Source organism: Miscanthus floridulus, chromosome 6, assembly GCF_019320115.1.
Source record: "Miscanthus floridulus cultivar M001 chromosome 6, ASM1932011v1, whole genome shotgun sequence".
Lineage (NCBI taxonomy): Eukaryota > Viridiplantae > Streptophyta > Magnoliopsida > Poales > Poaceae > Miscanthus > Miscanthus floridulus.
Genome location: NC_089585.1, coordinates 530176 through 555681, shown reverse-complemented (window position 1 = coordinate 555681; position 25506 = coordinate 530176). Strand labels below are relative to the sequence as shown.

Here is a 25506-nt window from a genome sequence, read left to right as displayed (position 1 = left end):
AGATCATCATAGTGCTCCGGGCAATGATTATGCAACTGCCGCCACTGCCGCCACCTCCAAGGAGGTCTCCAATGTCTCCACCTGTCACCACCTCTGAGGAGGTCTCCAACACCTCCAAGGATGTCTCCACCGCCTCCAAGGAGGTCTCCTAGCTCCTAAGAGGTCTGCCCTACAAACGAAGTCGGTGGCCCACCAACCAACAAAGAAGAAAGCCTCCTCTAATCCAGTTATTCCCCGAAAACTGTCTTACGAGAAAAGTGAAAAGGAATTAAAGGCTGAAGTACAAAAAGATGTGAAAAGTTTCTTCGAAAATGTAAGAAAGCAACGACAAGCAAAGGAGAACCCAGAGAAACCGTACTTCTACCTAGCTCCTAGATCTTCTAAGAAAGAAGGTGGACCAGAAAAAGCGGGAATCTCAAAAGACCCAGCCAAAATCGGACTACGACCGCTCTCTCACCAAGTCATTTGAGGCGGCGTAGAAAAAGACTAGAGCAGGAAAAGGTGTTGCACAACTTGGACAACAATCGCAACAATCAGTCCCCCCTCTTGTCATTCGTAATGAATATGGTTTAAACTTAGACTTACCGGACGTCGATTTTGAGGAACTGGTTCAGTTTTACGAGGATACAGGTTTGGACCTTGCCCAAGTGCTCGCTGAAGGACCATCTGCTCTGAAAGTGGATCCTTAGAAGAAATTTGAACATAGAAAGAGTCTATATAACCCTGAGGCCTTAGGTGAACTGGATATGCAAATATACTTGCTAAACAAGTGATACATGGCGGCGTGTAAACAGGGAGAGAACTTTGTTTCTGTCAGAATTAGAAACCAACATTACTTCCATAGCGATGACGTTATATATGTCGAGTTTGGAGAATTACACCAACTATGCCATCTGGACTCTCTCGACAAAAGTCTCATTAGCTGCTATTGTCTGTAAGTGTGATTATTTTCTACTATTAAAGTGTATATATATAAAGCTACATGTATATATATAAATTATATATCCTCACACTATATTTTTATATATGCAGATATGAGATGTACAGAACTCAGAAAGAGACAGGATAAAGATATTGGTTTCGTTGATCCAAATGTCGTATTCAAACACCCTGACCCCCCGCCGCTTGGATGGAAAGCTGGACTCGAGAAAAATCTCATGAGGTTCTTAGTGAACCAACAAAACAAGGACATACTATTCCTCTACAACTTCAAGTGAGTGTTAAATAATTAATATCGATCATATGGACATTTGTTCAATTATTTGCTTACTAGCTAAGATATCTCCCACATATACATATGTTGACTCTAGTTAATGTCGATCATATTTGTGTATAAAAATATATGCAGCAATCACTGGATATTGATGGTCATCAATATGGCCAATAGTCGGTTGCGCATCTTAGACTCGTTAAGAAAAGAGCAAACAGAGTACCAAGACATGATAGATATTATCCAAGGGTAATTTGGTCTCTCTAGCAACTATATATACCCCGATCTCTTAACTGCAACAATTATTAAAGGCCAAATTAATTTTTTATTTTATTGGGCGTAGTGTTTGGAAAAGTTTCATTGAGGAACACCACATGAAACATTGCAAAGCGCCACTGGATGTAATCGCACACAAAGTAAGTACCAGCTACATTTATATATATATAATTCAATTAACACCATGCATGCTTTCAATTCACCAGATCTTTTTTCTCGTAAAAGTGGGTTCTGAGGCAAGAATAGGGGAACAAATACTGCGGATACTATGTTTGCGAGTTCATCATGGCATACTAAAAAAGAACTCCTGAAAAGAACCTCAAAGTACGTTATATAAATATATTCATATATTTACAATTTCTTTTATTGCTCATATATATAAGTAATCACATGATCCAACACACACACAGATATATATATATATATATACTTTTCCTTTAACTTTTATTGAAGACTCTATGGTTGAAGGAAAAAGTTATATGATGTGACCAACTGAAAGCAATTCAAGAGACCATAGCAGGATTTCTTAATGACCAGGTCCTCAACCCCGTCGACGAGTTCTACAATGACGTCAACGAAACATGGAAGCCAAACCAGATGGAGTGAATATGTTATCCCAAGGATATGATAGAATATACAATGCAAGTTTTATTTGTAATATATATACATATACATATTATATGTACATAAAATTACGTACAATATATGTATATGCATGTAATATATACGTTAGTTTCATACTTTACTTTGTACAAAATGTTCGAACATTATAAACGTGCAGAATACGCATATTATTAGCAGCGTAGAATGTGTATTCGAAAACCAAAACCAATCATCAATTGAAAATAGAAAAAAAAACGGGACTAAAGGGACGACCCACGTGGCCAGGCCGGGAGGCCTTTTTAGTCCCGGTTGGTATTACCAACCGGGACTAAAGGTGGACATTTAGTCCCGGGTGCGAAACTGGGACTAAAGGAGGGACCCTTTAGTCTTGGATTCGTGCTCCCGGTTCCAAAACCGGGACTGAAGGGGGTTGAGAACCGGGAGTACAAGCTCGTTTCTCTACTAGTGTTCAGTACCATCACCTACTAACTTCTGACCCTTATACCATGCTTTTTTGTCGCAACGGCATGGTTTCGTTGCAACAAGCGTTGTTATCACAACTGATTTTCACTTTTGGTTGCGATAGATTGGTTTTTTGCCATGAAGATTGTTTTGTGGCCATAAGTGTGGAGATCGTTGCAAAAAGTAAGTGTTATCGCAACAAATTATTGAACAGTTGCAATAAGTGATTAATGTTCCCACGATTTGATTTGCGTTGCGGGCAAGTTTATTTTCAGTTGCAATACTAAGGTGATATTGCAACTCTTTATTTTATGGTTGCAATAGCCCATCTATATCGCCACGAATATGTTCCTTTGTATATAATAGTCGCTTGCGTTGCAAAAATTAGTACATATAGCAACGAAAAAAATAGTTCGTTGCAATCACTAAGGTTGCAACGATTATGGTTTCGTTGTATGTAGCAGTTTCGTTCATTGCAAAAAGGTTATAATATAGCAGCGAAAAATTACATTGTTGCAATACCTAAGCCTTTCCACTTTAATGGTTGCATAATTTTTTTTAAAAAAATGACAACAATATGGGTTTTGAACCTGAGACCTCTTGGTCTTGAAAGTTAGCTCCTACCACTAGGCTAGGTCTATGTTTGTGTTAGTAATAGCGAAAGTACCCTATATTAATTAATGTTGACCAGTTATATTGGAAAAAGGATCTAATCTAATTTTACATATCACGTAGAGGTCGCGGCCTATAGCTCCTGTCGTGGCTCCTTCTCTCCCACGGCCTCTCTTATTCCCCCACACGCTGTCTCCTTGCGAAGAACGTGGTGGAGGCCCCCCCCTGATCCCTGCAGCCAGCACCAGCAGCTAGCGTGGTCAAGGCCTCCCTGAAGCCTTTGTCGTCGCGGCGCCCCTTCCCTACGACCGTAGTCGTCACGGCCCTTGAATTCCCTGCAGCGACTATGGCATATTGGTGCCCTAGTTCCTTCCTGATCATCGACGAGATAAGGAGAGCGAGCACCAGTCCAGTCCTTCCTCGTCGTGCGAGAGGGGACGGAGCGTTGAACCTAGTTTCACCTCGCACCCTTCATCATCCACGAGAGAGACGGTCAGCGACCGGCCAGTGACCATCGACGTGAAAAAGAGAATCACGTGTGCTTGCATTATTGCTCAGTTTTTTCTCTACATATTACTGTTAAGTTTGGTACTTGACTAGATCAAATTACTCACTGTTGTTGATAATCCAGACAAATTTTTGCAAGATTCTTATTCAGACTAGTATAGTACCCGTGCTAACGCTATGGCTTTATTTGAGGGATACACATAAAAACAACTATAATATTTGAGGGATACACATAAAAACAACTATAGTTTGAAATTATTAATCGTGATATAAATAGAGTACAACAAGAATTAAGAGAGATTCCAATTCATTGCATCATTTTCAATATATTATAGAAATAGTATAGTGCCCGTGTTACGCTACGGTAAAAACCTAAAAATAGTATTTTCCTATGCACATAATTATTTGTATCACTGGTGTATTCACGTCATTGCAAATAATTGTCATTTATATAGTTATTTTCCTTGTCTCTGTACCCCATGCTTGCAAAACTGCTGAAAACACTCATCACATCTACACTATTACACATCTCGGTGCGGTGGGTTCTGCTCTCGGTGCCATGAGTTTTGCTCGCGGGTGTAGGTGCCGCAGCAATAGAGACGCGTGGCTCCGAGGGGCCGGCGCCGCTTTGCAAGGCCACTAATCACGACTGGCCCCGGCGCTGCATCCCCGCGTCATCTACGACGCTCGCAGCCGGCAGCTGTGATGCGGGGCTCCACGGCGTGGCCATCCTCAGAAGCGAGCCACGGTGAGGCTCAGGCTAGCAAAAAAAATTATACTTTGAACACGATATTCGCAGCACTCCGTTTGTAACCAATCATCAATATTACATGAGTTTTCACAAAGCATAAGCAATTAGAATATAAAATTCAAGTTTTGATGTGATAAATATAAATGTTGATGGTTCAACTGCATCTGCAGATCCCCACATTTTTCTAAACACTGCAGTTGCATCTTCAAATCTCCCAGCAATTAACAGGAAATCTCATGTGAAATATTTATAGACACCTAATTTTCGGTTTTAATCACTTTCTTGTGGCTTTTGCACCTTCCTAGGTAAACACCAAGTACTTCAACTCGAACGCCTGCAAGTACACCAGAACATGAAAAAAAGGTGGTTAAGATAGGAGCACATAAGAAATTGCTGAAAAAACCATCTAAATCATCCAATCCCCTACCAAATTTTAGGAACCCAGCGCCACACTTAGAAGACAGTAAATTTTATCTCGTTCATCATGTATATATGTATTGAGGCACATGCGATAGGTAGCACACTGGTACCCAAAGATTGCAAAACATAAAATACATGACTCTTATATTTGCTACAGCTCTAGCCTTTCTACAGGACATATTCTGGACATATTCTAGAGACAAAATAATTGCACATAAATAATCTGTAGAATGCTAAGAGACTGTAGGACTAGAAAAGCATAATCTCAAACAATTAAATTGGACGAAGAAGTCTAAGCGCACAAAAAAATGTTCTACTTTCAATTGCAATTCACAAAAGATGAGTTGCATAAATTCACATCACTCCAAGACTCTGTAAAACTACAAAAGGTAGCACCCACCTTAGCAGCAGATTGGAAGTCCCTTGTTGTCATATCCAAAGCAAGTGCATAACCTGAGAAATTCAACCATGCATGCAGTTATCTCACATTGACTTCCCTGCTGCTGAAAAGGCCACAAACCGTTTTATTGACTCATAATATGCATCTCCAACGTACTAATAGTCATCTTCCTCATCGTCGGAAGTACGTGTACGCTGTCCAGTCATATGGGCAAACCTACACTGATGAACAAGAAGTTCAATTCATGTTTTAATTACCTAACAGGAGTACTACATTCATGCAAGAGCCAAAAGTAATATCTATATATTGAACTAGAAAGCAGCAACATTTCAGAAATCAATCTCCAAGAAATGTAAGTATTGGACATGTCCTAGAAATTGCAACGGCAGCAACAAGGTAGTAATAAAATCCTACTGAAAGCAGGCAATCCAACCAATCATGCTACCTAACTTTGGCTAAAATTAACTCAAGAGAAAGCTTGCAACAGAGAGTAGTTTTAGTTATCATTGTCTATTTCAGATTCAACAGTCCAAAATAAAATAAACAGAGAGTAGTTTTAGTTATCGGTTCTCTTCTGGTATATGTTGGAGTCTAGCTGCGGCAGGTCATTCTCAACGTACTCAGCCACTCGAAAGTGGCTGGCCTATAATTTTATTAAAGGGTATGCAAAAAATGATATGATAAATCATAACTCAAAGATTAAGTTGAAAATTTCCAGTAATTACGATATAAATAGTGTCAAATATATAGCAAAGACTTACCATGCTAGCACTTGGCTGACTTTCCACGAGTTGCGATATAAAAAAGTTGAAATTTAGTTTAAATACAGTTAATCAATCTTTAAGTATGCAAGGACTGCAGGACGATCTAAAAAACATGGGGTCATCTGTCATGCCATCATAGCTTGATTGGCTGACTCGAAACTCTCGCGTTGTCCTGCGTTAAGCTGTAAACGAGAACTCAGGAAGAAGCACAACCAATTTTGACTCTTACCAAGCAGCAAGGTTCAAAAAACCCTAGGCGCCAGGCAGGCGCTCAGGCCACTATCTAGCGCCTAGGTTGACTACACGTAGATTAAACGTGATTAAACGTTTTTTTATTTCTTTTTTATTTCTATTTTGTTGTTGTTGTTGGGAGAGGTGCCAGCACACAAATGATGCAGTGTATATCCACTGACATTTATAGACAAACAAATTGCAGTATTTATACAAGTGAAAGAACACATTCTTGTCATTATCTGTGACAATAATTCATCAATCAACTTGCTGCCTTGCAGAGAATATAGTGAAGGATAAATTACCAGATATAAGCACCTGGTGGGACAGGGCTGTGCCGGCAACAACGCTAGGGGCCTATGCTCTGTTAGTCCTAGTCTCCAGTAGTTAGACGTAAACTGCCGTAAATTTGGTAGCGCCTATGTTCTGGAACAGAGACGACCCCAACTCCACCGAGAGCACCAGCAGTAGCAGATCAAGCAAGAAAGGAGAAGATAACAAAGGCTGAAACCTGAAAGGCGTCACAGCTGAACACGAGAGTTGGGGATCATCCGGATGGAGGCGCGCGCCCACGGACACATCCACGAAAAGCCGCGAGAAACAAAGGAATCGCAGTCGGCGGCAGCTCTGATGCATGGCGGCGGTGGCTTCAATCAGATATATTCAGATCGCCGGCAGAAGATCCGAGCTCCAAGTTTATGAGGGCGGCAATCAGCAGCAGAATGATCGGGATTGGACTGGGGTTGCAGAAAGAGCATGGGCACGGACGAGATTGACCTTATCTACTCTGTTTTGGCGTTCCCGTCCGTGCCCGCCCGTGCTCTGTTTTCGCGGTTCCTGCCCTGTGGCCGCCCGCGCTCTGCTTTCACGATTTCCTGCCCGTGGCCGCGCCTGCGCTGTTTTCCTGCGGGTGAGCCCGCCCGCCGACATGCCAGTGATGCCTAGCTCCTGCTTTTTCTCCGCTTATTACGCATCGCTTAGACGCCTGGGCCTCTGCGGACCTGTGGGTTGCGGCTGCAGATCAAGGCATCGCGTCTCGCCGTCTCCTGGAGTCTGCATGCGGTGGCAGGCGAATCGTCACCTCAACTAGGTTTTTTTTACAGAATATAAACATGGCGTATTAAGATTTAGCAATTGGCTCCCTCAAAAAAAAAGATTTAGCAATTGGCAAGTCACAGAGAAGAGAAGGGAAAAGGATAACTCACCTCAGAAGCACCAGAAGGCTGGGAGGATGGGCGCGTGCATGGAGACAAGGAGATGAGGAGGTAGAGATGGCACGGGTGACGAGAGCAGGGCTGATTCTCCTCGCGATTTGCTGCCAGCGGCGGTGTGACGAGAAGCGATGGCAACGAGCCGGCGACGCGAGGAGGACCGATGGCGCGATCGAATTCTTTTCTGTGACCTAGGCGCCCCCAATCATTATATACTTGCTGTGATTTGGCTCTGTTTCGCGCTCGTACTCTCAGCCTGCACGCGCACTTTTTTTTCCCACACATAGATTTTTGCCGCCAAATGGCGCCGCGCTCGTGACACCCCACCTCGCGCATCACAAATCTACGCAGCATTTTTCTGAAAAATTAATCTAATTTTTTACATACTTTATCTAAGAATTTACAATATTAACTATTTTTAAAAAAATGAATTTTTATTCCGGCATATGTAAGAGTTTTGCACACAACCATTCATTATTATAAAGTATGAAACTAGCCGGAAAAAACTCTAAATTTTTTGTATAAATAAAATAAAACAATAAATATAATATTATTGCTCTTTGAACTCTAGATTCTTTCCTATAAATAAATACTCACATTACTAAATTGTTGATGTAGCTTTGATTATGAATAAAATTAATTTATGTGTAGGGCTAGCGCCGGGATGTCCGGTCCTAGGCCCGCGTCCGGACACAGCTCCCGTGTCCCGTGCCCGCATTGCATCCCACGCGTTATGTCCCGTTCCCAACCAGCGCCAGAGTCCGAAACCGCGGCCCGTGCCCAGCATGGTAGAACCGTGCCCCCACGTCCATCCCACATAACCGCGCCCCCTGCCCACCCGCGCTGCTTGTGGAGGCGTCTGCAGGCCTCAGGCGTCAGCACGTGAACCACGACGGCACACAAGCAGCAGCAGACGGACAGTGGTCTGCAACACAAGATCTACTTTTGAATCATTCAGATAAAACATTTACAACGTACGTCTGAACACAGATGAAACACTTAAAACAATGCAAGTATAGCCATTGCAACATGTACAACACCAGATCAACTTTTGAAACATCCATATGAAACATTTGAAACAAAACATCTAAAACACCTAAAACACTTGAAACATACGTTTACAACATGTGTATATTACCATTGCAACATATGCAACATCCTAAATCAACTTTTGCAATATTCAGATTAAACACTTGAAACATAAGTTGGAAACACCTGAAATACTTCAAACACAGCGGCGCCGGAAGCCATGGCCTACTTGGTTGGGGACTGCGGTAACCAGCAAGCTTAGGTCTAGAGAGAACGTCAAGGACAAACAACCCAGCGTGCGCAAGCCTCCCCTTCCTGCAGTGGGAGATGAAGTCCAGACCAACGGTGACCTCCTCCTGGTGGCGCCGGGGTGGTGATAGCGTGGTGTCCGCCATGGCTGCAACGGGCAAGGTGGACAGGGGCGCGCTAGTGGATAGGGTCAAGGCACAGGATGGTGGCGCGGCGCGGCTGGCGATGGGGTGTGGCGTGGCATGGGAAAGGGCGCTGCGTGCGTGGGGGACAGCCGCGCGGTGGGAGAAGGGGGCAGTGCGGTGGCGGATGTTTGACAGATACCAACTAAGTCCTCACCGACTATAATCATATATTAAAACTATATATGGTTAAGATCCTCAGAGAAAGTCAAGGAACTCAATATTTAACGACATCAATACGTGGGTATTATGAAAATTAAAGTTATGATATATTTATGAGTAAATATATCATAACATTACAATATAGGAAAAAAATCTATCAAAAATACGTTTATTTCGATACAACCTTGATAGGATATTGTCATATTAGTACCATCGATATTAATTTATGTTGTAGATGCCATGGTCACCGTAAAATAAATTATAGATTTTAAATTTTATAGAATGATATAATATAAAAGATAAATAGACATGTAATGTTTCGTTCTTGCTTCTTCTTAACATTGACAACATTTTTTTCTTCTGGTTGCAATGCACAGGTAATTTTGCTAGTAAATATTTAAAAGCCAGAACCAAAACTGAAAATAGAAAACCAAAAAAATCGAACACTAATTTAGTTCTGAATTTTAACTAACCGAATTTTGCTCAGTTAACAACGTTTTAACCCTTGGTTATTGAAAACCCAAAAACATTATAGCAAATAGACTCATAGAAATATATCAGCCCAACTGGCCCATTAAAAACCCCTAGTATATATAAACAACCGATCTCCTTACCCTCACCGCTCCTCCCTCTCTCAGCCGCCGCCCCTCTTCTCTGTGCGCAGCCGCACGCAGTCCGGCTACCTCGCGCCGCCCCTGATCCTTCCCCACCTGCACCGCCCCTGAGGCCCTGATCCTTCCCCACCCACACCGCCCCTTCTTACCTCCCCGGCGGCCGGCGCGGAGGGCTGCTCCTGCTTCTTCTTCAGGCAGCGGCCGTCAGTGCTTAGGCACCAGCCGGCGCGGCGGGCCGCCAGTCGCAAACCACGAACAACGCGCGGCCCATGTGGAGCTGGTGGCGCACCTTGTGTCCTCGTCGGCGGCAGCAGCGACTCGGTCGCGCGCACCCCGTGGGGCATCTAGCGAGTGGTGGCCTAGCGCATCCCGCATGCCAGCAGACGCACGTCCCCGCGCAGCGGCCGAAGGTTTGAGCAACGTGTCCTTCCCCGGCGACGACAGTTCCCCTCTCCCCTGCAAGGTCCTTCCTGGCACTGGCGGAGCTACCTTAGGGCCATAGAGGGCCATGGCCCCCCTTGCCGTGCATCAAGTTCCGTAGTTGTCATGTGCAAGTGCATGTGTATTTCTCCACTATCTACTGGCATAGCTGCATGCATAGTTGTCTTGTCTGTTACTACTGACTAGATGCCTGATGCATGCAAGCTTGCTAGCTATGGTGCCATGCTTGCCTGTAGCAGTACGTTCTTGAGACCCGTTTGGCCCCTGCTTGCTTTGAGCGCTAGCTCCGCCATTGCTTCCTGGTGGCAGATCATCCATCCCAGCCCCTAGGTGAACCCACAGAGGGGGCAGAGATGCTGCGGTAGGTGATGGCACACACATAGCAGGGATGCGGCTCCGGCCTCCGGTTGTCGGTGGACGAGCAGAGCAGGGAAGCTAGCTAGTTGTTCTGTGAACATCTCTCTTAATCATGTTATTTACTTCTATTTAATTTTTTGCTGGTGATCCATTGATGACATTCTAGAACTGTCAGGAAGGGTCGAGCAGATAGTGATTGTCCAACTTTAATTTGTTTATTTTAGTACCTGCTTTAGGTTGTTAGGAGTTTATATGCAACCTTTTACACCTTCAAATTAGATGATAAGTGTCACAAAAATGGTTATTTGAATTTTCGGTAACTTGTGTACCAAACAAGTAAATGGAAGCATATAAATAATCAATGTGGAGGCATTCCAAATGTAGTCCAAAGGAAGCTTGTGGCATAATGTCCAAAGGAACCTTGAAGTACATGCACGTGCTCAAGCTGCAGCTAGGGAGAAGAGCATTGCTTTAGAAGCGGAGGTTGACAAGCTCAAAGAACAGATTGCGCAAGAAGCTGCAGAAAGGGAAAGGGAGAAAGAAGAAAATAGGAGGAGGATGCAAGAGGAGCTGGAAAATGCTAAGATAAATTTAAGAGAAGAAATAAAGCAAGAATTTCTTAATATGCTAGCGCAGCACAAAGAAGGAGCTATGATTATGGTATTAGAATAATTTTTTATCCTTTGTACTCTTGATAATCTTATGATTGTGATGCCTAATCTTTCACCCCCAATATTTGTATGTATAGAGTACCCTACAAAACAATGCCAGTACACAAGTTGCACCAATCATAGAAGAGGAAGATGAGACCGGTGGACATGAAAATGAAAATGAAGATGGGTTACAGGAGGTAATGACATTATTTTACTAGGTTCCATGTACCTTGAACTATAGCTAAAATAGATCAAACAACTTGATGTTTGTAGACTCAGCCTAGAAGCGTTGTCACCGTACAAAAAGGTGCACCAGCACCTACTCGCTCCACTAGAAGTACTGCACCTCCTAGCAGAGCTCTTTTCAATGAAAACACTGCAAATGTGACTGCATCGAAGACATATATCACTTCATAGCAGCTGATGAATAGGACAAGAAATAATCCCAAAAGGAGGAAGGTAACAACCAGCTAATTGGAATCTAAATTCTTGCATGATTTAATGAAATTTTATCAAATGTGACCTTCCTTGTTGAACTAGGAAATGTAGAAAATACATTGAACATGCGTGCTGAAAACTGCAGCTTGTGCAGGTTTGATTGGGTGAGTTGTTCTGAGTAGTAATCTACCTTTTCTGTGATACTTGATAATACAAAAGTTGTAGAGGGTTTAGAGATGTTTGTCGTCGTAAAAGGTCATGATTTTAGACCTAGAGAATTAGAGTTATGAATTTTGAAAGTAGCCGGTCAGGTTTTGACCTTGGTCTGGACAACAGTGGGTGTTTGTGTTTTTTGACCATGATAACTGCAGAATCTTATTTAACAAATAACTAGAAAGATGTAGAGAATTTCATGGGCTTTCCATATTGTTAAATAATATAATTTTTCGTTGTCTACAACTCAAGTTATGATTTTTCTAATCAACTAAACTGCTGCTGCCTTAAAAATTCAGAGAAGGCAGCTGCTACTGTAACATATGCAGTAGCTGCATCTGATCCGTTGAAAAGGCCACGATGGATAGGATCAAAGCCATATTTTCTTCTCCATCCCTCTCCAAGGCTTGCTGATAGACTCTGCTTCTTTTAGCAGAATTTATAAAGAGCAAAAGAGAATGCATACATCTTATAATGCAATCAAATGGAACACAGTTGCATGTGTCTGCTAGACTGCTACAAAAACTTGTATTACCCAATAGAACCATGCCTTCAGTATGTAGCCTGCAAAAAAAATATAGATTATCATTTGTAAAGTCAATTGAACTTATATAATCGACCTATACTTACAATGAAATTTTGCTAAAATTCCCAGCCATCTACACTTCCAAGGAGTAAGGATTGCTGACATCTTGAACAACATTTAAACTCTGAAAAGAGAGGGATATACAGAGACCAAAATAAAGATTGAGAAAGTAGAGAACAAAATATCAAGTTATTGTGAAAACACAAAATGCTATTTTCATGGAAAAACATAATTGTAATAAGCATACAGTAAGAATTTGAGTAAAACTAGAAATTGATTCATACGTTTGTGGTTCTGGAACAATGGAACATGACTTCCATCTTTTTCATGGAAAAAGAAATTGCAGCAACTAGACCGACAACATTTGCTCATTTGCAGAATTGCAGTAGAACTTCAACTATGCAAAAGCTTGGTTGATGGCTTTTGTATATGAAATTAGAAATTAGAACCATTTTATATCTTCATCTCTTTACATTTGTGCAAAAATTAGTAAACTTAATATTGTTCTAATATCCCAATCATATTCTTTTGGCAGTAGGTGGACAAGGTTTCAGTGGGAGGCTCATAATCAAGCGAGGACATAGCCGAGGAGATGACATGTTGGGTTGCTAGGAATTTCTCAAGTGCTGCATAGATGTTAGGAAGTTTGTAAAAAGTTGTCAAATAATGAGTTAATTGTACACTCGTTTATGATTTTAGCTACTATTTCATGGGTTTTGCAACATATTGAATGATTAATTATAATTAATATATGTGGGTGCAATTGCTTTTGATATGGTTTATTGATTTGCAATGATGATTTATTAAACCAAAATTAAATGTTACTAGCGTTGCAATAAAAGCTATACCTACGAGCCGTGATGCGTGGCAATATGCTGTATGGCAACAGACTTATTTACGTTGCAAATAATACTATTGCCACGACATGACTATTGTTGCAATAACAATTAATCTTCTGCAACGAATAAAATTGCGTGGCAAATTCTACTGTTGCAACGGCACCGAGGTCATGGCAATAATGAACGGTATATCGCAACGAATAAAATTGCATGGCAAATGATACTGTTGCAACAGCAACGTGGCCGTGGCAATAATGAACGGTATCTCGCAACGGATAAATTTGCGTGGCAAATGATACTATTGCCACGCCAAGACAAGCGTGGCAATAATGTATACTCTCTCGCAACGATTACATTTGCGTGGCAAATGATTTACTTGCCACGGCACAACGGTCGTGGCAACAACACCTTAAGCAACAAAATTATAGCGTGGCAACAAAAATCTATTGCCACTGCTATCACTCGTTGTATTTACCACCTCTCGCTACGAAGACGAACATGGCAAGTGCTCGTATTGCCACGCCAATGAATGTTGCGATAACGTCCTATTGCAATGCTTGGCAACGTTGCAAGAAAAGCTAACTCTTGCAACGCCAAACTAGCAACGGTTGCAAGTTCTTATTGCAACGTGACTTTTTGCAACCATTGCCAACGAACGCAATTTCATGGTATGAACTACCTTTTGCAACAAAATTGGGCCTATTGCAACGTTTTCTCGTCGTTGCGCAAGGGTTAGAAGTTTGTAGTAGGCCCAATTTTGGAATGATGTACAGCTAGCTACATCGTCGTTGCCACGCATCACGGCTCATAGGTATAGCTTTTATTGCAAAAAGTCACGTTGCAATAAGAACTTGCAACCGTTGCAACAAATCAGCTACTCCGTTGTACCATATACCCATCCATCTCGTACGTAGCTAGCTGTACATCATTCCAAATCAGCTACTCCCTTCATTTCTAAATAAATTAATCTTTAAAGTTGTCTAAAATAAAATATTTTTATGTTTGATCAAATTTATAAAAAAGCAGGAGCACAAAAAATTATGAAACAAAATAGCTACATTAAAAATATAGTTTATGGTGTACGGTGCACCTAATAATACTAATTTGATGTCACATATTTTACACTTTTTCTATAAACTTAGTTAAATTCTAAAAAATTGACTTAAGAAATGTTTAGGAACTGATTTATTCAGAGACAAAGATAGTAGCTATTAAATGCGATTTAAAAAGGAAAACTAATTCATTTAGTTAGAGCAATTTTAGAACAAGGCAACAATTAATTAAGCTCAATCAAACAAGTTCTTTTGTCTAACCCTACGGGCTACGACTAGATAGGATATACTACTAGATAATATTAATACTTTCCAAACTTATAGACAATTTCTTTGCTTCTAACTTGTCCACTTGTCCCGGTTGGTTCCGTCGTAGGTGCCTTATGAGTCGATGCCAACATCTTGGTCATATCTTTGAGTCTTTGTCCTAATCGTCGCAGGAAAAAAGATGCAAATTTAGAGTGTTATTTCAAATTATCTTTTCATATAGCAGACGTGGATAATTTAAATGTAAGTTCAGAGGATAATTTATATATTTTTCATAATGACAATAGTGAGTATTTTGTTTAGGAAATAGAGTAGATCTAATGGTTATTATCGTTGATGCTCACTAGAGGCCACCAAAATGAGGATGAATTGCTTATACTTATTCTGAGAATCTATATGATTATTTATTTCTTTTCATAGCGTGTCTGGTGAAAAATTAATATTAATATTTTGTTAGAGGCCTCTATAATTATTAATATTCATAACATAATAAGATTCATGTGATAAGTAGTCGTATACCCTGAACATACAGCATATGAGTAGGTAGTTTTGTGGATAGAGCAGGTGAGGACGTAATAAGTCAGGCAAAGACGGCACACACCACCACATATGCATATGGACAGTTGGACACAGCAATAGATGATCGAAAAGCAGAAGGAAGATAGGAGCTAGGAAAGCCCGCATGGACCGAGACGACTGACGGTGATGGCCGACGGGGATCGAGCTAGCTAGCTAGGAATCTACTATAATCCAAGACAACGGTGGTGGCGACATTGAGGATCCAAGACAACTGGTCACGACGACACTGGCATTCGAATTGGCAGGCTGCGTCTGTCTTGCACGCATTCGCCTCCAACTCCAACCGGCCTATCCCTATCCCTATCCCCATCCCCTGGGCCCTGCTGGCTGGCTTCTTCTGAACAGGTCACCAATAATGCCACTTCAGCTAGCTCATAGCAATCTATATTAGCAGTTTTCTTATGTGGGAGAGAGAGAATATTATGTGGGCTGTTGGTGTAGTTGAACCCACATGTGAAGCCATTTTTGGTCTTGTAATGAGCGAGGATGTAACAAGATACAATGATGGTTTTCTAACATTCTGTTTTCCCTCCCGTTGTTGTTGATCTCTTGATAGGGTTTTAGTTTTAGTAATAGAGTATAAATGGTAAGAGCCATGAAATTAAGCTGTGGTGTTAGCATGGGCACTATACTAGTATTAAAAAGAGAAGAGACTATCTCTTATATCTACACCTATCTCGCTCAGAAAATGAGGTTGTTTGCGGCATGCTCATAAAGAAAACAATGAGAGGAGAAAAGAAGATGTAGAATAAAAAATCACTTGTATGTGGGATTCACATAATGAAGTGACAATGACATAACATGTATGAGCCAGCTGTTGTCTCATATTGTTGACTACGCCCTAAGAAAGTATGCATGCATGCGACGGCGGCCCTGCATGTCACGCTCATCGGAGCCCTACCCGCAACTGTCGCGCTCGCCGGAGCCCCGCCTCCAGGGGCCGCACGCCTACCAAGTTTGGCCGCCAGCCGCCATTATCGCCGAGTTCGGCCATTGTGCCCAAGTCGAGGCCGGCCACCGTGCCTACCCCTAGCTTGCCACATGCCTAGCTGCTTAGATTTTCCCCCACGCCCGAGCTCGAGGAAAAAGAAGAAGAAATCCCTAGGATTTTTTTTTCATTTTGACCCCTGACGTGTGAGGCCTAGATGGAAGTGAGATAGAGATAGGGGTGTGAAAGGTCTCTAGTTTGATTTTGGTAATTGAGTGACAACCTAGGTGGATTAATATGTTTAAATATGAGATATATAGGTGATTAGTCCATAGGTACACTTATGTGAGCAACTCATGCCATGACGGTGGAGATGGCCTAGATTTGTTGCAACGCTCACATATGTGAGAAGGAGCTCATTGCATATGAGACATGACATGGAGTCATGTGACTAAGGTGGAGAAGATCAAGACAAGACTTGGTTTGATGGACCGGTTGCAAGCATGAAGGGTAAGTTGGAGGCTTTGGAGCGATGGACCGCGTAGCGGTGAAGCTTGTGCAAGACTTGGCGCCGATGGACGAAGGCAACGGTAAAAAGCAAGTGAGGTCAAGATCGATGAACCAACAAGGTCATGTGATGATATGAAGTGGATCATATAATTTGTGATTGATTGGTGCATGTGTTGTATCAACATTGGAGAAGATGGAATGGAATGCACAAGGCAAAGGGATATTTATAGGGCATTTCATTTCACCGGTCAAAGGTTGTGTAGAGAAGTGCATGACCGGATTTAGGATAAATGGCCGTACTATCAAGAGGAGCAAACTTGTTTGCATATCGATCATCTAGTGCCACTTGAGCGATCTAACTTTGCGTACGTGTTAGGATTGAGTGGCATTGTGAAAAGAGTGCTAACCCTTTGGAAAATGTTTGAGAAAAGCTAACACATGCACAAGGTGGTGATCACTTGGTGGTGTTAGCACATTTGCAAAGGAGAAATCAAAAGGTGAAGAAAGAAGGCGAAACTAGGCTCGGAGTGTTGCCCTAGTGAAAGGTCCTAATATGGCTAGAGAGGGGGGGGGGGGGTGAATAGCCTATTTAAAAATCTACAAATCAACTAAAGCAATTTGATTAGTATGACAAATAGCAAAATGCAACCTTGCTCTATCTCTACAAGGGTTGCAAAGCCATTTATCCAACAATTCTAGTTGCAATAATTACTAGGCACACAACTTGCAATGTTACTACTCACTAAGAGCTCTTAATCTTGCTACTCTAAAGAGCTCCACTAGATGAACTTAAAATAACAAATCAAGCTCTCAATTCTAATTACACTAAAGAGCTTGCCACAACCAGTTTGTAAGAATATAAATGAGTGAGTAGTGTGATTATACAGCCATGTAGAGAAATGAACCAATCACAAGATGAATACTAAATCAATCACCGGGAGAATACCAAAGGAACAAGAGACAACCAATTTTTTCCCGAGGTTCACGTGCTTGCCGGTACGCTAGTCCCCGTTGTGTCGACCAATACTTGGTGGTTCGGCGGCTAAGAGGTGTTGCATGAACCTCGTCCACACAATTAGATACCCCAAGAACCTACCCACAAGTGAGGTAACTCAATGACACGAGCAATCCACTAGAGTTACCTTTCGGCTCTCCGCCGAGAAAGGCACAAGACCCCTCACAATCACCACGATCGGAGCCAAAGACAATCACCAACCTCCGCTCAACGATCCTCGCTGCTCCAAGCCAGTCTAGGTGGTGGCAACCACCAAGAGTAATAAGTGAATCCCGCAGCGAAACACGAATACCAAGTGCCACTAGATGCAATCACTCAAGTAATACGCTTGGATTCTCTCCCAATCTCACAATGATGATGAAACAATGATGGAGATGAGTGGGAGGGCTTTAACTAAGCTCACAAGGTTGCTATGTCAATGCAAATGGCCAAGAGAGTGAGCTTGAGCCGGCCATGGGGCTTAAATAGAAGCCCCCATAAAATAGAGCCGTTGTACCCCTTCACTAGGCACAACACGGGGTGACCGGACTGCTCCGGTCAGTTTGACCGGACGCAAGACCCCAGCGTTCAGTTGCCCGATGCTTGCCATGTGTCATCGGCTTCAAACGCCGATCGCCCGATCTCAATGGTCAAGTGATGACCAGACGCGTCAGTTAGAAAGTGACCGAACGCAGGACCCCAGCGTCCGGTCGTTTTCAGTAAGGTTCCAAACACGAAATTTTACGATCGGACTCAGACCATGAGCGTCCGGTTAGTTTACACGCCAGTGTCCGGTCACAAGACCCAGACAGTGTGCTTACTGCTATCATTGACTGGACTCTGAGCCCAGCGTCCGGTCACTGCACCACCAGTGTCCGGTCACTCTGTGAACCCCTATCTTTTTTGTATAGGGCGCTGGATGGCAGCGTCAGGACTGTCCACACTCTACGAGCGGACACTCCACCCGTGAAGTTTCTAACCCTTACTCAAATATGACAACCACCAAGTGTATCACCTTGTGCACATGTGTTAGCATATTTTCACAAGCATTTTCAAGGGTGTTAGCAGTCTACTAGATCCTAAATGCATATGCAATGAGTTAGAGCATCTAGTGGCACTTTGATAATCGCATTTCAATACGAGTTTCACCCCTCTTAATAGTACGGCTATCTAATCTAAATGTGATCACACTCGCTAAGTGTCTTGATCACCGAAACAAAATGGCTCCTACTATTTATACCTTTGCCTTGAGCCTTTTGCTTTTTTCTTTCTTCTTTTCAAGTTTAAGCATTTGATCATCACCATGCCATCACCATCGTCATGATCTTCGCCATTGTTTCATCACTTGGAGTAGTGCTAACTATTTCATAATCACTTTAGATACTCTGTTAAAGCCTAATTTTAAATCTCCTGCTACCTATTTTAAGTTTGAGTGCCCATATAGATCACCCGCTGGAGACAGTCTATAAGCTTAATCTTTACGCACGCAGGCCCGGCCTTGTCAAATTAGAGACCTAGAGCGAAGCCATAGGTGATGGGCCCCCTTAATATAAATCTAATAATATAATGATAATTTTAATAAGTGTAATGCATAAAAAAATTCTTATGAAACAACAAAAAAGTTATACATCTTATATTACCTTTAAAAATTTCTTCTAACATTTGCTGCTGCGAAGTCATTAATGATGGCCTCAATATCAATTTCATCTAATAATTTCTTCTCGATGCATAAAGTTGCCAAACCATTTAATCTTTCTTGGGACATTACAGACCTCAAATAATTCTTCAATAATTTCAGCTTTGAAAGTGTTCTTTCAGCTGAGGCCACAGTCACAGGCATAGTGAATAGGATCCGATAAGCAATAGAAATATTAGGATAACAATCCGCTTCTGTGACAAACTCAAAAATCTCCATAGTAGACATTGGCTTATCTGGCAGAGTAGACTGCATAATAGCTAACTCAGAAATCATGTCATTTACATCAACATCCGATGAACCATCTGAAGAGAAAGTTTTTGCAAATTTAATGTAATGGTCTTTTAGATCAGCACCATCCATTGCCTTCAAGGATGTTGAATTCATTAGAAATCCGAATTTTTCATTGAATGACTGTAGTTCTTTAAATCTGCTTTTCAATGAACTAATTGCCATATCAACCATAACCAAAAAATAAAAAGTTTCAAAATCCTTCTCAGCTTGCAAGATAGCTTCATTGCATTCAGTTTCATCAAATTGTTTCTTCCTAACAGAACGGCGCTTTACTGGAAATGATGCCTCTACTCCTATTTCAAGTGATATTTCTGTGGCAGCAACCACACTATCAGCAAACCCAGTATTTCTGTAGTTCTGAAAGTAATTTATCATACCTTCTATATGCTGCAAGGTAGAATCAACGCACATGGATGGCGATTGCAACTTCTTACTGACAATATTTACAGAGTATAAAATGTCATGCCAAATAACCATACCAAGTATGAACTTATAGCTGCCAAGCACGTCATATAAATTTTTTGCATCACTTCTATCCTTTGGTTTAGTATCTCCATCCTCACTTAGCCACAACAAAGCTGACCTTAGTTGAGGAGCTTGATATCTAATTGCTCGGACATTTTTGATGCGACTCTCCCAACGAGTATTGCTTAATGATTTCACGGTCAAATCTGGAACATGTTCAAGCAAAACATTCCATCTTTTGGTAGAACCTAAAAATAATACATATATCCTCTGCACAATTCCAAAGAATGAAATAGCTTTACTGCATGATTTAGCCATATCACAAAGAGTGAGATTAAGACTGTGGCATGCATATGGCATATACAAAGCCCTTCGATTTATTTCACGCAAACGACTTTGTACCCCCATATGTTTTCCTTTCATATTAGAGCCATTGTCATAACCTTGACCTCTAATATCATCAACATTAAGGCCAAATAATTTGATGGAGTCAACTAATACATTGAAAAGCCCCTCACCAGATGCGTCATCCACCTTCAAGAAACCAAGAAAGTACTCTCCAATTTTTATTTTCTCATTCAGACATATGAACACATCGAACCAACAAGCTCATTTGTTCTTGGTGACTCACATCTGGGGTACAATCAAGAATAACTGAGAAATATTTGGCCTCTTTAACAATCTTTATGATGGAGCTTGTAATTCTAGAAGCCATAAGTGAAATCAACTCATTCTGAATTTTATGACTAAGATAATGGTATTGTAGCTCTTTGTTTTGAATGCGTCTAAGGTGGTCTTGCATTACCAAGTCAAATTCAGCAATCATCTCACAACAAGCTAAGAAATTACCATTCACATCATTGTAAAGTTGCTCACTAGATCCTCTAAAAGCTAAACTGCGTTTACCAAGAAACTTTACAATGGCAACAATTCTTAGTAGAACTAGCCTTATACGTTCTTTCTCCTTTGTGATTTGATGTTGCAACTCCTTGTCAATTGTTTCATGTTTGCTTAATCTAACTCTCAATTCATTCCAAGAGTTCATGTTGGTCATATGATCCACGCTAACTTCATGCTCTTTTAGTCTTTCACTAACATGGCTCCAATCTCTAAAGCCATCATGCCCCTAATGAACTCTTGCGGTTACTAGAACCAAACAACTTACAACAAAAGCAAAACACTTTGTCAACACTTTTTGAATAGACCAACCATTTCCTATCACGTACCTCGCCATTGCTCATTTTTCTAGAATAATGAGTGTATGCAAAATGTCTTGATCTGGCATCCATTGGAAAAACAATATTTTCTTCTCTAATAGGCCCCTTCTCCACTAATATGCCCCTTGCTTTGTTATCAAGATTGTCCCAATTTACTGGATCATGCATATCAATAGTAAAAATTGGTTCTTCATCAACACGAGTAGATTCCGTCGTATGAGAATTAAATATGGGCTCATGGTCACTCATATTATTATCATCCGTGTCGATGCCAACATTATCTTCTATACGGCTTTGATCTTCTTGTTGCGTAGTTTGATCCTCCACAGCAACTATTGCCCATTCATCTGAATTTCTTGCAGTGCTTGTATTGCTCTTAAAAACTTTATGAATAGATCCCTTTTGTGATTCTTTCAAGGCCTCTATCCTTCTCTTCTTTTTTTCTCACTTCCAGATGAATGTTTTTTGGGCAACATGACTTCACTGTATATTCAGACAAGTAGTAAGTATTAAAAAAATATGCCATACTAAATTCAACATGATTGCTACACCATATGGGATTTCCTAAACCCGAAATCTAAAAAAGTATAAAGAATAAAGATTGGGGTGATTAAGGGGGCTTGGTCGCTTAGGGCCAAGGCCTAGTTTCTTAGTTCTTACCTCCGTATACTGAAAACCAGCAGGAACAGACAGAGTGCCGCCGGCCGCTCGCACTCGCCAGGAGTCGCGATTAGCGAAGATCGCCAAGACGCACGATCGCTCGCTGCAGCCTCGCACAGGAGTCGCTCACTCGGCACTCGTGCTCGCGCAGGAACAGCACTCGGCGCTCGCGCAGGAATCGCCAAGACGCGGTCACGCGGAAGGCAACGCGGAGGCGGCGACGTCCTATCTCGTACGCCTGGTTCTCCACTTCTCCTGCCTATAGGGTTGGGCCAAATACAAATACGTACGCCGGTTCTCCACTTCTCCTGCCTGTAGGTTGGGCCAAATACAAATACTACTACTACTTACCTATTTTGGGTTGGGCCCCCTGGCCTTGAGGGGCCCAGTGCGGCGGCCCAGCTCGAACCCCCCAGGGCCGGGCCTGTACGCACGTCGATTGCATCGCATGTATGCATTGCAGTGCAGGTCCGGTCCTGATGCATGTACCCGTTGTGTCGTGGGCACAAATTCAATTCGCAGGTTTGAAACGGCCCAGTTTCGTAATGGTCGGCCCAGTGGAGGGAGCTACAGCCCGGCCCAGATAGTGCAGCCTGCAGCGAGGCCGAGGCCCTGGTCGGGCCCATCTAGTTAGCATTTTCCTTTCCACAATCGCTGACCATGTGCATGCTGCCCACTCTTGCAGTTGCTACAGAGCTAGCTATCTGTTGGTGAGTATAAAAAAAAGGCTATCTGTTGGTGATCTCAATTCATCGTCGTCATTATGATATCATGTACAGGAACTAATTCTACTATACTACTCCTATATCATGTAGCTATCAGTACACTGCACATGAAGAGAAGAGAAGATAGTGTTTGGTTGGTAGGATAGAGTGGGACGGAGGTGGGATGATCCCTGTTTTGGGTTGTTTGGTTGGGAAGCATCCTAGGGTGGGATGGTCCCTGAGGGGAAGGGGGGAATATTCCCTTCAGATCAGGATGACCCTACCCCCGCGAAACAAGCGGATGGGGGCGACCCCAGGTGGGACGGCCACTACGTCTGCGTGCACATGAGGGAGAAGAGAATGCAGCGTAGTGGAAGAAGAAGAGGAGGCCGAGTTCGCCGGCGGAGGACGCGCACGGCGGCGCTTAGCCGAGCTTGGGGTAGAGGAGGCCCATGGTGGTGGTCAGCTGAGCTCGAGGCAGAGGGGCACGCGGCCGAGCTCGCCGGTGAAGGGCGCGCGTGGTGGCGCTCAGACGAGCTCGGGGCAGAGGAGACCCACGGTGGCGCGCGGCCCAGCTCATGAGCGGATGAGGAGGCCCAGGCAGCGTGCGGATGAGGAGGCACGGGGCGGGCAGCCAGCCTCACCGGCGGAGGAGGCATGGGCGGGTCACGCCTAGGCTCGCTGGGGAAGAAGACCTGAGGCGGCGAGACCCAGTGGAGGTGTCGGAAGAGATAAGGAGAGAGGTTGGAAGAGATAAGGAGAGGAGGAAAAAAGAAAAAAAAAGAAAAACATTCAAAAATAAATAAAAAGAATCTAGCAAATGAATCTCACTAATCGGTGGCTCATCTCACTTCTGATGTCTCTCAACCAAACACAAATAGATCAATTCCGTCACTCGCGACCAAACAGAAAATGAAGTCTGTACTATCTCCATCCGGCGTCCCAGTGCACCTTAACTTCCAGCCAAACGGGCTATATGCATGCACGCATACCTACTTATTATTGTATATTTTGATTTAGATAGATATTTGCAGCTTTCTTTGGCATGCAGATCGATCGCCCAATTGTGCCACAGTAGTAACTAATATCCTCTCAGCGACCAAACAGACTACCATGCATGGAGGCAATTCATTAAAATTAATGAAAAAAAAAATGTATGTATGTATATATTGAATCCTACCGAGTACTAGTGTACTACTAGCTAGGAAGAGTAGAATCAGAGTCTGCTGTTGCTGGTGGTGGGTGGTGGGTGGTGTTGCCTTGCTCCGCCTCCAGCATCTTGACAACTTGCGCCATGGTTGGTCTGTTGGCGGGATCAGAGTCGAGGCACTTGTCGGCGACGGAGAAGACCAACCTGACTTCCTCGGTGGGTAATTGGTGGTGCAGCTTCAGCAGAGCCTCGTCTATGGCGTGCTCCTCCCGCTTCTCCTCCATGGTCTCCCTGACCCAGGTGACGAGCCTTGTGCCGTTCTCCAGGAAGGACTCGTCGGTGGGCCTCTTCCCCGTGAGCAGCTCCAGCAGGACGACGCCGTAGCTGTAGACGTCGCCCTTGGTGGTGGCCCTGCCGGTGTCGAAGTACTCGGGCGCGAGGTAGCCGAAGGTGCCGGCGACGAGGGTGGTGACGTGGCTGGCGCTGGGGTTCATGAGTGTGGCGAGGCCGAAGTCGGAGAGGCGCGCCTCCATGTGGTGGTCCAGGAGGATGTTGCTGGACTTGATGTCGCGGTGGATCACGTGCGGGATGCAGTCGCGGTGGAGGTACGACAGGCCGCGAGCAACGCCCAGGGCGATCCGGTAGCGAGCAGGCCAGCCGAGGAGGAACTGCTGGTTCGCATGCAGCGCCTGGTCCAGGCTCCCGTTGGGCATCAGCTCGTAGATGAGGAGGTTGAAGTGCGTGGCGGCGTAGTAGCCGCAGAGCGGGACGATGTTGCGGTGCTTGATGTCGCCCATGGCGTCCAGCTCCCGCTCGAATCCGCGGTCCATCTCGGCGGTGCCCCGGTTGAGCCTCTTGACGGCGAAGGCGGTCTTGTCGTCTAGGCGCAGGCGGTAGACGGTGCCGTAGCCGCCGGCGCCGATGACGTCCTTGGTGGAGAGGCCCATGAGCATGGCGAGGAAGGACCTGGGGGTGAGCGACTGCGGCATGGCCATGGTGGCGGAGCGGAAGATGACCATCTTGCCGCCGGCCAGGCTGTTGTCGATGATCCTCTTCTTGCGCGCCCATTTCTTGTAGAGGAGGAAGGAGATGAGCATCTTGGAGAGGAGGAAGAGGACGGAGCAGATGGTGATGTACAGCGCAACTAAGGCACGAGACATCTGAACGATACGAGCGAGCTCAGCCCAGGATGGAAGATGGATGGATGCTTGGATTTGGTTGCTTTGTGGAGGATGGAATGAATCAGCTGACGGACGATGTTCTCATCAAGCAGCCAGCCAGCAGATACATAAACTGAATAAATAAAAGCTAGCTAGCTAGCTAGCACTACTGGGAAGGGAAGCGGCCGGTGCGTGGTGGCGGTGGTCATCATGTCTCAATTCTCATGTGAACGAGGAGAAATAGCTAGCTAGCTAGGAGAAGTTTGGCAGAGACTGGTGGAAGGGAGAAACAACGGGAAAGGAAAAGTGGAGACACTCCGATTAGGGTGCGTTTAGTTCACGAAATTTGGGAATTTGGTTACGGTAGCGCTTTCGTTTTTATTTACTAATTAGTGTTCAATTATGGACTAATTAGGCTCAAAATGTTTGTCTCGCGATTTCCAACCAAACTGCGCAATTAGTTTTTTTTCGTCTACGTTTAATGCTCCATACACGTATCGCAAGATTCGATGTAATAGCTACTATAGCACTTTTTAAGAAACTATTTTAGGAACTAAACACAGCCTTACTCTCTCGCCCAATCTATCAATGGGGCTGCAACTGCAATGCAGGTGCAGCTG

At 43.4% G+C, this 25506-nt stretch overlaps 2 protein-coding genes and 1 long non-coding RNA gene across 3 annotated transcripts; 1 reads left to right on the top strand and 2 right to left on the bottom strand.

Annotated features, from left to right (window-relative positions):
* The first annotated feature begins 10447 nt into the window (after nt 1-10447).
* LOC136457366 (uncharacterized) lies at nt 10448-12434 on the top strand. Its single transcript, XR_010759705.1, has 3 exons — nt 10448-11141; nt 11230-11331; nt 11408-12434. It is a non-coding gene; the product is annotated as an uncharacterized lncRNA (long non-coding RNA).
* A 6748-nt stretch (nt 12435-19182) lies between these two features.
* On the bottom strand, nt 19183-19941 carry LOC136457323 (uncharacterized). The gene has a single exon (XM_066457362.1). It carries the CDS (start codon nt 19939-19941, stop codon nt 19183-19185), a length of 759 nt encoding a protein of 252 aa, XP_066313459.1.
* A 3638-nt stretch (nt 19942-23579) lies between these two features.
* Nucleotides 23580-25124, bottom strand: LOC136457365 (receptor-like serine/threonine-protein kinase At1g78530). The gene has a single exon (XM_066457392.1). It carries the CDS (start codon nt 24884-24886, stop codon nt 23774-23776), a length of 1113 nt encoding a protein of 370 aa, XP_066313489.1. The 5' UTR covers nt 24887-25124; the 3' UTR covers nt 23580-23773.
* Nucleotides 25125-25506: the final 382 nt, after the last annotated feature.

What these genes read in the sequence shown, in the direction of transcription:
- LOC136457365 (XM_066457392.1), bottom strand. Translation starts at nt 24,886, where the DNA reads ATGTCTCGTGCCTTAGTTGCGCTGTACATCACCATCTGCTCCGTCCTC.
- LOC136457323 (XM_066457362.1), bottom strand. Translation starts at nt 19,941, where the DNA reads ATGTGCGTTGATTCTACCTTGCAGCATATAGAAGGTATGATAAATTAC.